The 13,208-nt window shown below is 47.7% G+C and overlaps 1 protein-coding gene across 6 annotated transcripts in view; it reads right to left on the bottom strand.

Moving 5' to 3' along the window:
• Window positions 1-4,365: 4,365 nt before the first annotated feature.
• PAK2 (p21 (RAC1) activated kinase 2) overlaps window positions 4,366-13,208 on the bottom strand; it is an 85,435-nt gene continuing 76,592 nt past the window's right edge. For all 6 annotated transcript variants that reach the window (XM_050965546.1, XM_050965540.1, XM_050965543.1 and 3 more), the window contains 3 exons: window positions 11,630-11,826; window positions 9,926-10,063; window positions 4,366-8,865 (listed from right to left, as the gene is read on the bottom strand). In XM_050965546.1, the coding sequence (XP_050821503.1) occupies window positions 8,779-8,865; window positions 9,926-10,063; window positions 11,630-11,826 (422 nt within the window). In that variant the 3' untranslated portion in view covers window positions 4,366-8,778. The remainder of the gene's footprint in view (window positions 8,866-9,925; window positions 10,064-11,629; window positions 11,827-13,208) is intronic.

The raw sequence follows: 13,208 nt of genomic DNA, 5'->3' as shown, positions 1-13,208 counted from the left end.
CACACACTCGGGATGACATCTTCCACCAGTCGAGGGAGCCTAGAACATCCGGCGAAACTGTCAGAATAGTGTCTATGGCGTCCCTGCCCGGTCGATAGACCGAAGCGAGCCAGGTTTGCAGAGGGCGCATTCGCAGCCTGGCATGCCTTGTGACGAAAGTGCATGCAGCCATGTGCTCCAGGAGAGCAAGGCAAGTACGAGCAGAGGTGGTTGGAAAGCTCTGAAGACTTTCGATAAGGGAGACTATGGCCTGAAACCGGTGTAGAGGCAAACTGGCCATTGCAAGGTTGGAGTCCAGCATTGCTCCGATAAATTCTATCCTCTGCGTAGGCACCAGGGTGGACTTGTCCAAATTGATGATCAAGCCTAGATGCATAAACAGCTCCCTGATGATGGCGACGTGGCTGATGACTTGTGCTTCTGAAGCCCCTTGGATAAGCCAGTCGTTGAGGTAAGGGAAGACGTGTATTCGACGATGGCGCAGGGAAGCAGCGACGACCGCCATACACTTCGTGAAGACCCGAGGGACAGAGGAAAGACCAAAGGGAGGACAGCAAACTGGTAGTGACCCCGATTTACCACAAAGCGCGGATACCTCCTGTGCGGGGGATAAATTGCAATGTGGAAATATGCGTCCTTCATGTTGAGAGCGGCGTACCAATCTCCGGGATCCAGGGAAGGAATGATGGTTCCTAGAGATACCATGCAAAACTTGAACTTTTTGATGAATTTGTTCAGTCCTCGCAGGTCCAGGATGGGCCGGAGGCCCCCTTTTGCCTTGGGGATTAGAATATATTGGGAATAAAACCCCTTGCCCCTTAACTCCTCTGGTACCTCCTCTATAGCTCCAATTGAGAGGAGTTTGCGAACCTCTTGAATGAGGAGTTGCTCGTGAGAGGGGTCCCTGAAGAGGGACGAGGGGGGGTGGGAGGGAGGGGGAGAAATAAACTGAAGACGGTATCCAAGTTCCACCGTACGTAGGACCCAACGATCTGAGGTCATCTGGGACCACGCTGGAAGAACGGAGAAAGGCGGTTGTAAAAGTGAAGAGGATCCAGGGAGGGAATTGGTACACTGCTCTCGGGCGCACCCTCAAAAGTTTGCTTTGGGTCCCGGTGATGATTTTGCGGGACCGGAATTGTTGCCCCCTTGAGGTCCAGACTGACGTCTGCGGGTATTACGACCTCATCTTCGGGCAAGATCTGTCTTGGCCAAGGTGGGGGGTAAGGGCGCTGAGGTTGGGAGCGGAAGGATCGTCTCTGCGTCTGGGGTGTATGCATTCCCAGCAAACACATAATAACCCGGATGTCCTTCAGAATCTGTAGTCTGGGATCTGTCTTTTGCGAGAATAAACCTTGTCCATCAAATGGCAAGTCTTGTATGGTGTATTGTAGCTCAGGTGGCAGGCCGGATACTTGCAACCAAGATATGCGGCGCATAGGTATGCCAGAGGCGACCGTTCTGGCTGCAGAGTCGGCGGCATCTAACAAGGCTTCTAGTGAGGTTCTCGCGACCCTCTTTCCTTCCTCTAGGAGAGCTGTAAACTCCTGACAGGAGTCCTGGGGAACCAACTCTGTAAACTTGCCGACAGCCTCCCAAGTGTTCTAGCTGTAGCGGCTTAAGATGGCCCGTTGGTTCGCCACTTGGAGCTGAAGGCCTCAAGCAGAGTATATTTCCGGCCCAACAAATCCATGCGCCTGGCCTCCCTAGATTTTGGCGCAGGGGCTTGTTGGCCATGGCGCTCCCGTTCGTTGACTGATTGTACCACCAACGAGCAGGGGGCAGGGTGCACGTAGAGGTACTCATACCCCTTAGAAGGCACCATGTATTTTCGTCCTACTCCCCTGGCTGTGGGTGGGATGGAAGCCGGGGACTGCAAGATGGTGTCCGCTCTGGCTTGGATCGATCTGATGAAGGGGAGGGCTACCCTGGTTGGTGCTTCCGCCGATAATATACTAACCATCGGGTCCTCCACCTCAGGAACTTCCTCTACGGGAAGACTGATATTCTGGGCAACACGTCGCAGAAGATCCTGGTGTGCTCGGAGATCAATTGGCGGGGGCCCCGATGATGATGTGCCCGCTACCGCCTCATCCGGGGAAGAGGATGATGATAATCCTGGGATGAGTGGGTCCTGGACTGACGCCTCATCCTGGTGGACCTCCGTCTCCGGAACATCATGCTGCTCAGGTGCATGTGTAGAGTCTTCCTCCGTACCAGCAGGGGGATGCCTGCTGACTGTGGCCTCTGGTGCATGATGCTCTGAGTGGCCGGAGCATGCTGGGCCCATTGGTTCGCCTTGGGCTTGGTGATAGGCCCAAGGTGTCCAAAAAGACCATTGAGGTGGTCCATGGTCCGGGTAGGCCTGCGCATCTGAACCCGCATAGGAGGCGCTGTCCGCATGAGAGGAAGCAGACGGGTGACGCGACGGCCACGGAGGAGCTGAAGTTGATTGGGCCAGGTCTCTGCGCCCATAGAGCTCGTCTCTGCGTGGTACCGGCGAACGGTACCGGGAACCGTGGTGGTAAAGGGAGCAGGACCAGGACCTGCTACCAGCGCGGTGCCGGGAGGTTGACCGGTGCCTTATATCGTAGTGCCGGGATCGGCTGCGAGAAGTACGTCGGTGCCGGGATCTGGACCGGTGCCGAGAGTACCACGATGGCGACCGGGATCTCGAGCGGTGCCGCGAGTACGACCGGTACCGTGGAGAATGGTACCGGGATTGCGAGCGGTGCCGGGATCGGGAACGATGTCGAGGCCGAGAGTGATTGCGGAATCTATATCAGGACCGACGGTGTTCAGTGGTGCCCGGTGAAGGTGGTCGCACCCTGGTGGGCTTGCTCATCGACTGAATAACCCGCACCGGCGGTGCCGGGGGTTTGGGCAGTTCGGGCTCTGTTAGAGCGATGAGGTCCCACGCTGCGGAGAAGGTCTCCGGCGTGGAGGGCACTACAAGCTCAACCACAGTGCATGCTGGGGAGCTGGTAGGCACCGGACTCAACGGCTCCTGTGAAACCGGAATCAGTGGTGTGGAGACAAGCGGTGCCGCGGCAGTTGACGGTGCTGGGCGGTCCGTCTTGGAGATACGCTCCGACTGCGGTGTAGCTATAGGTGCCGCAGGAGCCTTGTGCTTCTTGCTCCTCGGGTAGAGGGAGCGGTGCCAGCCGGAGGGTTGGGCCGGTGAATGGTGGTGACAAAGAGCCTTTATCGGTGCCGAGGCACTTGTTCCCGGTGCCAGAGTCGATGCTGAGGATGGAGGAGTTAGAGCTGCCTCCATCAAAAGTTGTTTCAGGCGAACGTCCCGCTTTCTCTTTGTCCGGGGCTTGAATGCCTTGCAGATTCGGCACTTGTCCGCAAGGTGGGATTCGCCTAGGCACTTTAAACAGGAGTCGTGCGGGACTCCTGCGGGCATCGGTCGATGATAGGCCGTGCAAGGCTTGAAGCCCGGTGAACCGGGCATGGGCTCCGGTACCGGGGGAGGAGAAGGGGCGAGCCCCTGATCCTCTTTAACTATTAACTTAATACTAACTAGAACTACAGAAAAGAACTATATACACGATACTATAAAAACGAGCGAATCGCTAGGGAGGTGGAGATCAGCTAAGCTGCGCTCCACTGTTCCAACGACCGACACGGGCAGTAAGAAGGAACTGAGGTGCGGATGGGCTGGCAGGAGTATATATCAGGCGCCATAACGGCGCCACTCCAGGGGGCGACCTGCTGACCCACCGAGTGTTGCTAGGGTAAAAAGTCTCCAACGAATGTGCACGCGGCGCACACACACCTAACTGGAATGGATATGAGCAAGCCCACAAAAACTTTATGTTGCCAGCAGCTTGATCAATGACTACTGGCTTGTCAATTCCAAATATCATCACTTACAAAATACTACTTTATAGAACTCTGGTCTTAGAAGATGCAGTGTAGACAGTCTGGTCAGTTCTTTACTAATGGTGCTGCTTTAGCAACAGCCTCCCAGAAAGACCCTGTTAGTTGTCTGCTCCATTAAGAGAAGGGAAGACAATCTCCTGGTTTCAAACAGTCAGGAACGGTTATTGGAGGCAGGACTGACTTGCAAATGGAGCTCAGCAAGAAAAGCCTGCGGTTACCATCTGGTGTTGCTGTTATCGTTGATTAGGAAGATTTTTAAGACAAAGGATAACTAAGCTGAGATACACCTCAAAATAAAAATCAATCACACTGAAAAGAAAGTGTGCGTAAAACATTTACATTTCTTGCTTAAATTCAAAGTTACACAAACACTGAGAACATTCCCCTAAACCCTTTAAGATAGCTAACCATTTTTACATGACTTTTACACTACTCTGATCTTAAAAAGATATAAACTCAGGAAGGAGAAAAACAAACATTTAAAAAAGTTTATTTCTAGCCCTGAAAGAACAAAGTTAATAAAGTAATCAAATACAGTAGTTAATATTGCAGAAAATTAAATAACAGAATGAGATTAAATTAAACAAAAGAAAACATTAAAATCTGGATACAGTAATAAAAATAAAGCTTGAACCTACATCCATTTCCATCCGGCAAAGTGAAGGAGAGAGAGAAAGCAGACCAGAGAAGTTTTACAATTTCAGCTATAAAGACCTTTAACAGTATTCTCGATTTTCCCACCCTTTTATGACAGCAGAGTTCAATTACACTGCTCTGAAGCACATCTCTTGCAGCTACTCAGCAGTACTTATATAGTGAATATTCAGATGAGAATGTGTGACCTCATGTGTGACCAAGCATGTCTACTTGGTGGGAAGTCAGGTTTATTCCAAGTTCTGTGCTAAAAAAAATCCTGGGAGACAAACATTCCCTGTTCACTTGCTTTCAAAACAGTATGCTGCCCATCTCTACTCCCAACTCTAATTACTGTGTTGTGCCACCGTAGCATTTATTCATATTCATATTTGTAATTGTGCCAGTCATCTGAGATGACTGCTAGAGATTTGGGAATTCTGGTATGTTCTGAAGTGATATTTTGCTTTCAGCATCCACTCAACTCTGGCTATTCTCTCTGAACCTGCACTAATTATTCATCTAGGCTGGGCAGAACAAATGAGCTAGTCTCAGTTCTAACCTGGTCCCTCATGGGAAAAATGGACACTTGGAAGACATATGCAACACATGTTCAGTTAGAAGATTGATGGTCAACCTACTGACATGCAAACTGCAGTGGTTACATAAGGAAGCACAGAGCAGCAACTTCCCGGACTTTGCCAGCTTAGTGACTCTACTTAACTATTTTCCCTCACTTTGCTGCAGAAATTAAATGTTCCCTATATTTCTGATCTTCCGCCTTTGACCTCTCTCCTTCGCCCTGATTACCTTCTGGCAACAGGAGCAAAAGAAACCTTATTGTAGAATCATATATGGGGGGCTCTTGTGCGCTTTTTAACTGTAGTTCACAGTAGTCCAGGCCACATGAGAAGCACTGGGATGCATTTTGGTAACTCCTGGATGAGGTTTATTTTTTAGAAAAAGAATTAAAAGTTTAGAAGTCACCCCCTTTAAGAGCTACAGATACTGATCTGAACAGATTTGCTATTGTGAGATCAGGAGGTGGTTTTCTTTATCAGTTAAGATTGAACTAATCAGCTAAAATTACTTACTGATTTTAAGTTTTCCTGCTAATATCAGAATAAAATTATATTTATATGGTAGACTAGGTTTTGCTACCGGTGGGGAAAAAGCCAACTTATATTCCTGCATCAGGAGTCTGGTTCTCACAAAGTCCACTGCCAGCAATGGACAGGGAGCCACTGATGAGAAAAGATAAAATATAACCCAGTACTCCTTGCTTCTCCCTATGGACAGGAAGATCTTTTACTTTGAGACACATGTATTTAAACGTGACCACTGCCAGGTTTATGGTATCAATGGCTTTCAGTACATACCAAGTTTGTAAGAGGGGACGCACACCTAGAGTATTCAGACCATGACATGACCCTTCCTTGGAATGCAGCATTCTAGTTCTTTATGGCTAGTGGGCTGCGTATCTTTTGATGTTATCCTTGTTAAAGTAATTCAGCTTGGCACCTGTTACACTAGTGCAGGGTGGGCAAACTACAGCCCACGAGCTGTTTTAAGATGGCCCTTGAGTTCCTGCTAGGGAGTGGAGCCTGGGGCTTACTGGGGCGCAGGGTATGGGGTCGCGCCACATGGCTCCCAGAAGCAGATGAATGGCCCTGCTCCATCGCTCCAGCCAGGGCTGAGTCAGGGGCCGCACCACATGGCTCCCGGAAGCTCTGCCTTGGCCCCCCTCCGGCTCCTATGCACTCCAATAGCCCCCTCTGGTGTGCCAATGGGAGCTGCAGGGGCAGTGCCTGTGGACAGGGCAGTATGCATAACCACCTGGCTGCGCCTCCGCATAGGAGGAGGAGAAGGGACGTTACTGCTTCCGGGAGCCACTTGAGGTAAGCGCCGCTCAGAGCCTAAACCCTTGAGCCTCTCCCCACATCCCATGCCCCAGCCCTGATCCCTCTCCCGCCCTCCAAACTCCTCAATCCCAGCCTGGAGCACCCTCCTGCATCCCAAACTCCTCATCCCCAGTCCCACCTCAAATCCGCAACCCCCCAGCCGGAGCCCTCACCTCCCCCCCACTCCCACACCCCAACTCGGAGCCCCTTCAGGCACCCTGAACTCCTCATTTTTGGCCCCACTCTGGAGCCCACATTCCCAACCAGAGTCCTCACCCCCTCCCATATTCTAACCTCAATTTTGTGTGCATTCATGGCTTGCCATACAATTTCTATTCCCAGATGTGGCCCTCAGCCCAAAAAGTTTGCCCACCCCTGCGCTAGTGGTTACAAGAACTCAGACTGAAGTGTGGTGGTTCTATTTCCTACATGAATAAGGTATCTTGTTGGTGCAAAGCAATTTGCTAGCACAATTTGTTGAAGGATAAGTTCTGAGAGAATGAAACCCCATGATATATAGGCTCAGGAAGTGAAAGCTAATTTTTTCAGGTGCTCTAGGCAGAGCTACATCTTGGTAACCAAAACCCAGAACCGCCATTTCTATCCACATATAAATATTGAAATTATTCATACACAGAAGAAAAGGGCCTTCCCACAGTAAAAAGAACATATGTAAAACTCTGGTTTATGCAATTTGTCAGACACCAAACGGAATCATCTCACCCCAGGACTTGGACTCTCTCCGCTTGACATGCGCTGCCAGTTGGGAATGCAACATAACTGCTTAGCACCAAATTAGTAGCTATTCTCTCATTCGCATTGTTTGGCACATTACAGTAACAAACAGCTCCTTATGAAAATAATCTATAGGTATAAATGCAGCAATTTCAGTGGCTGAAATCAGGGACCAGGGATACTTCTATGGTTTCTACTGTTACTACTTCAGTTGGCATCACCTCAAGAACTCAAGTTACTCACTAGCTCTTACAGGAAGGCACTTTTTTCTTGTACTAAACATTGTCTTCTGCCATCCTAGCTGGTAAAATGTCTTTAGTGAAAAAGGGGCCATCATGACATGATGACTCTCTCCAGTCACACATCAGCCACTCAAGTAAGCCACTTTCATGTCTGATGAAGTTACTTTCTTGCCTCAGACTTCGTCTCCATAGAACAGCACTTTGGCATTCCCAGGTGTTCATAAGCTCCTGTTTGAATTATTTTTTAAAAAAGTCTTGGATCTTCATTCTGATGAATTATTTGTTCTTTTGATTTCGTTAGTAGAAAAGGAGCACATATAAAAATGGAAAAAAAATAGCTAATACTTAAATCTTGACAACTCCTAGGTTGATGCATTATTTGCTTTTGGGAATAAAATTACAACATATACAAAAATTCATTTGATACAAAGGAGGGAAATGTAAAAAAGTCAAAGGCACCAGCATAAATCCCAAAGCCCAAGAAAGAGCATAGATACAACACTTGGTTTTAAGACAACCCACTACACCACACAAGACATCCCTTCTGCCTTGGCCAACAAGTCTCAGGAAGTTGTGGGGAGATGGAAATAGAAAGGAATATAATGGGGAGGGGGTGGGGGTGTTTCTTTCCTCAAACATCTGCTCCCTTCTCCTTATATGTGTAGGCTGACCTCCAAAAACCTGACCCACCACAATTTGCTACACTGAGATGTCTCTCTCTTAGATTAGATATCCCCGGAGCAGTTACAGATCAGAAAGACAGCTGAACTCTTCTCTTCCCCCTCTCCCTATACTCTACTTACAAGCAGATTTCATTTAAAGTTAGTTTCTTAAGTATCCAAGTCATTAATTCTACAGTACAGTCACAGCTAAATTGTATGGTAAAGGGTGTGTGGGGGGGGATGGGTAAATTGTACCTTCACATTTCTGTCACACTTGCTGTTAATCTAGTCATATGGGAGATGGCCAAAGCAACTTGAAAGACGACAGGAAAAGGGGAGGAGAAGGAAAGATCAGCAGATAAAATTAATGCCTCTCTCCAAAAGCTTGAATCTGTCATTCAAGTATTGAAAGTCCCCAAGAGAGCACAATGAATGGGAACTGTTACAGCGAAGTCATCAAAAAACTTAAAACCCCAGGCATGGGAAGCAGGATTCCTGGGCTGTCTGCAAAAGAGGTGAAAGACCAGTGATTCAGTCTGCAATTCCTTTTAGACCCTAAAAAGGGTTTACTTAAAAGTCACCATATTTCATTTCGGGTGTCTTCTGCGTGAGCATTTTTCCCTTTTGCAGACTTTTTCAACCCCCCTAACAAGAGTAACAATTTTCATATATTATAAAGATTTTTAAAAAAAGACGAACACCATGTCAACAATGTTAGCGGTTACTCTTCATTGCTTCTTTGGCTGCCAGGATCAATGGCGTCAAGCTAGACAGAGGTTTGGCCAATTTCAGGAAAGGATGCTGCCAGGAATAGAGAAACACAGTAAGTTAGTAAGAATCAAATTCCAAAAATAAACTATTATACACCTCTACCCTGATATAACGCGACACGATATAGCACGAATTCGGATATAATGCAGTAAAACAGCGGGGAGCCCTGGGCCCTTTAAATCCCCACCTGATCCCCACTGCCAGAGCTCTGGCAGTGATTTTAAGGGCCAGGGCCCCACCGCAGCGGCTGGAGCCCCGGGCCCTTTAAATCTCCAGCAGCTGGGCTCAGGCGGCGATTTAAAGGGCCAGAGGCTCCGGCCGCTGCAGGGAGCCCCAGACCCTTTAAATCCCATCCCGGGCTCCAGCGGTGATTTAAAGGGCCCGGGGCTCCCTGCAACAGCTGAAGCCCTTTAAATCACCTCTAGGGAACCCAGTCCAGTCCGGCACGGCATACTGGCTGTTGTCAGTATGCCGTACCGGACTGGACCTGATATAACATGGTCTCACCTATAAGGCGGTGAGATTTTTTGGCTCCCTGAGGACCGCGTTATATTGGGGTAGAGGTGTATTTACATGGCACTTTCTATCCCAAGTTAAGAAAGCACTTCATAAAAGTGCCAATACGCAGCACCTCAAGGAGATATGCCCAATAGATATGCCCATAGTAGCACAGATTTGTTGACAGCTGTTCCTCCACATAGCAATATCCAATAACTCTGGCTAGCCCCTGCCCTTCTCTCTTCAACAACCTTCCCCATGCAGAGATACTCCTTTTTTTTAATCTTTTCCCTCTATCCTGTTCTGTGTTCACTGCGCTGGCTACAGCAGCCTCTCTGTTTACCTAAGCTGTGGTGTCACTGAAGAATCGCCACTGGCAGAAAGCAGCCAGTAGTGATTGCAGAAGAAGAATCATCCACATTTGTGTTGCAAATTTTGATTCCTGTGTTTCCCTCCCACTATTCTCCATTAAATGATCTTTCAATAGGAAAAAGGAAGACAAAGACAAGCCGATGTCAGCACTAGCTGACTACTGTTTTAGTGATCGTCGAATTTCAAGCTTTTGGAAAGAATCCAACATACATATACTTACCTGTAACAGTTCTTTGGCTGATCCCCTTTTCTCTACATCCATCTCCAAACAACGGTTTAGAAAATCTCGGAATATTGGGGACAGTTTCTCTGGATTCTGCAGTTCTGGTGTGCCATTAGTTGCTATTAAATATAAAGCCTGCAAACCGAGAGAGAGAGAGAGAGAGAGAGGTGGGCCGTTACACCCAAGTTGTCTGTTAAAATTCTAAAAGATGTGATTTGCAACGCATTAGTATTTCAAGTTAGAAGCAGCATTTATTGAAGTACATCTAAAAAGGAAAAGACTAAAATGCAGACACTGACTAGCATATGACAATTAAGTTTTCTTGCTGAATCTTCAACTTGGATGCCTGCCATAATGGATGCCTCATGCAGGTACTGAAATGTCATTTTTCTTTTTTCCTGTTGTGACCATTTACTTCCTGGTTGTTTTACATGGTTAGTATAATGTAGACTTTAATCACATATAAATTCTCTCCCTTAAGAAGATAAAACATGAATATGCATGATGGACCTAGGCAGGGTACCTCATTTGAGTATGTATAGTATGCCCTTTGTATACTTTGCAACCACTATTCACCACTAATCAAGCTCCTACAAATGAATACATGGGCAGGTTTCATGCTACAAAACAATGTCAATGAGCAACTATGGAATAAGAGCAGCCCAAAAACAGACTCCCACCACAAGGATGCAGAGATAAAGGGGATTGCGCTGTGTGACAAACTGTGGACAGACCAACACTACACACACCTGATTTGGTTAAAAATTTGGGCACAACTTCTGAACTCATTTCTCCACTAAAGGCTGGGAATGTTAGAGGCAATGCAGTAGGCCTGGTCTACACTTCAATTAGGCAGGCATAGCTCATTCTCTGGGTGCTGTAGCTATGCTGATCTAACCCCCAGTGCAGACACAGCTAGGTCAATAGACAAATGCTTCTGTCAACCTAATAGTTGTTGCTCAGGGAGGTGGTGTTCCTACAGTGATGGCAAACCCATTTCCACAGCACAGTGCCACAGAAGCCTAGCTGTGCCCCTGTAGCACCCATAATGTAGGCATGGCCTGACTCTTGACGGGTAGAAGGAATACAACCTGCTTCTCCTCACATTGGTAGATGCTGTAAGAGTAGCATTGCCCAGCTTTAGCAACTGTCACTTGCTTTTGTTAGTAAGAAATTAGGATGATGGACACTATAACAAACATATCTTTATATATGGAGAGAGAGTACAAGTCTGTTTGTTGGAGCATGTTTTGTACTTTGTTCTTTGTAATTTAATTGGATTTACTTTTCTGAGCCTACAGAAGTTTATTGCTGGCAAAAGACTGTCAGTACTCAGAGATGAATTCTACTGTTTAACTAAAAACAGGTACTGTCAATATGCCTCAACCATGTTCTGGAGAGACCATCTCTCAGGGTGAAAGGGTAATATCCTCCTCCATGTCTATTATATCATCATCCTGTATACTGGGAACTCCCTGCATTAATTACCCTGGATTTTTTCATGTAGATTCCTGTCCATTAGGAACTGCCTTGACTCTACTAAACAGCCATCAGCTGATAACCATTTAAACATTTCTAACCTGGTTCGGATTCAAACCCATAATCTACAAGTTAAAGATCACAAATCTCTTCACCACATTTCTGAGCCACTGTTTTATATGCATGATTGATGCAGCACGCCTAAAGGATGAAATATCTTACCCTCAGAGGGTTTTCATTGAGGTATGGGGGCTCTCCTTCCACCATTTCAATAGCCATGATACCCAGAGACCAGATATCCACTTTCGGGCCATAGGCTTTCCGTGTGACCACCTCAGGAGCCATCCAGTAGGGAGTCCCAACCATGGTGCTGCGCTTGCTCTGCTCTGGGGTGATCTGAGCACAGAAACCAAAGTCGGCTACATGACAATAAAGAAATTAGTTAGTGATAATTAATTCAGTGCATCCTAGTCTGTTGTGATCACATCTCAAACCCGAATTATCTAACAACAAATTTTTCTATTACTATAGAAACATCTTTTGCATCTGTACATTTGCAATCTCAAAGTTTTCCTATGCTTTTCATGTCACAGCAGAAAGTCTAACCAGCAAGTTCAAACAAACACTGAAAAATATATCCTATTTAAAATACACTAATTAAAGAATTCAATTCTTTTTTAGAAAGGTAATTTGTGGTTTAAAAAAAAAAAGTGATATTTTGTCTAATCCCTCTTCAAGCCACCAAGAATTCCAACAAAAAGGACCAAAAACAACATGGGGAAAAACATTTTTGTGCACTGGTGTAGTCTTTATACTATGGGTATGTCTACATCTACAATTTTGCAGCGCTGGTTGTTACAGCTGTATTAGTACAGCTGTATAGGGCCAGCGCTGCAGAGTGGCCACACTTACAGCAACCAGCGCTGCAAGTGGTGTTAGATGTGGCCACACTGCAGCGCTGTTGGGCGGCTTCAAGGGGGGTTCGGGGAACGCGAGAGCAAACCGGGAAAGGAGACCAGCTTCGCCGCGGTTTGCTCTCGCGTTCCCCGAACCACCATGCAAACCGCAGGGAAGGAGACCTGCTTGTTCGGGGAACGCGAGAGCAAACCGCGGCGAAGCTGGTCTCCTTTCCCGGTTTGCTCTCGCGTTCCCCGAACCACCCAGCAAACCGCAAGGAAGGAGATCTGCTTGCTCGGGGTTCGGGGAACGCGAGAGCAAACCGGGGAAGGAGACCAGCTTCTCCGCGGTTTGCTCTCGCGTTCCCCGAACCACCCTGCAAACCGCAGGGAAGGAGACCTGCTTGCTCGGGGAACGCGAGAGCAAACCGGGGAAGGAGACCAGCTTCGCCACGGTTTGCTCTCGCGTTCCCCGAACCACCCTGCAAACCGTAGGGAAGGAGACCTGCTTGCACGGGGAACGCGAGAGCAAACCGGGGAAGGAGACCAGCTTCGCCGCGGTTTGCTCTCGCGTTCCCGGAACCACCCTGCAAACCGCAGGGAAGGAGACCTGCTTGCTCGGGGTTCGGGGAACGCGAGAGCAAGCCGGGGAAGGAGACCAGCTTGATTACCAGAGGCTTCCTCAGGTATGCTGGTGTCATAAACAGATAGCTAAGGGTTAATGTCTCTTTCACCTGAAGCACCTGACCAGAGGACCAATCAGGAAACCGGATTTTTTCAACTTTGGGTGGAGGGAATTGAGTGTCTTTGTCTTTGTTTTTTGTTTTCTGCCTGCCTGCTTTCTCTGAGCTTTGGAGAAGTAGTTCTACTTTCTAGTCTTCTGTTTCCAAGTGTAAGGACAAAGA

Source organism: Gopherus flavomarginatus, chromosome 8 (genome assembly GCF_025201925.1).
Source record: "Gopherus flavomarginatus isolate rGopFla2 chromosome 8, rGopFla2.mat.asm, whole genome shotgun sequence".
NCBI classification, from domain to species: domain Eukaryota; kingdom Metazoa; phylum Chordata; order Testudines; family Testudinidae; genus Gopherus; species Gopherus flavomarginatus.
Note: the sequence above shows the minus strand (reverse complement) of the source record. Positions and strands in the feature narration are given on the sequence as shown.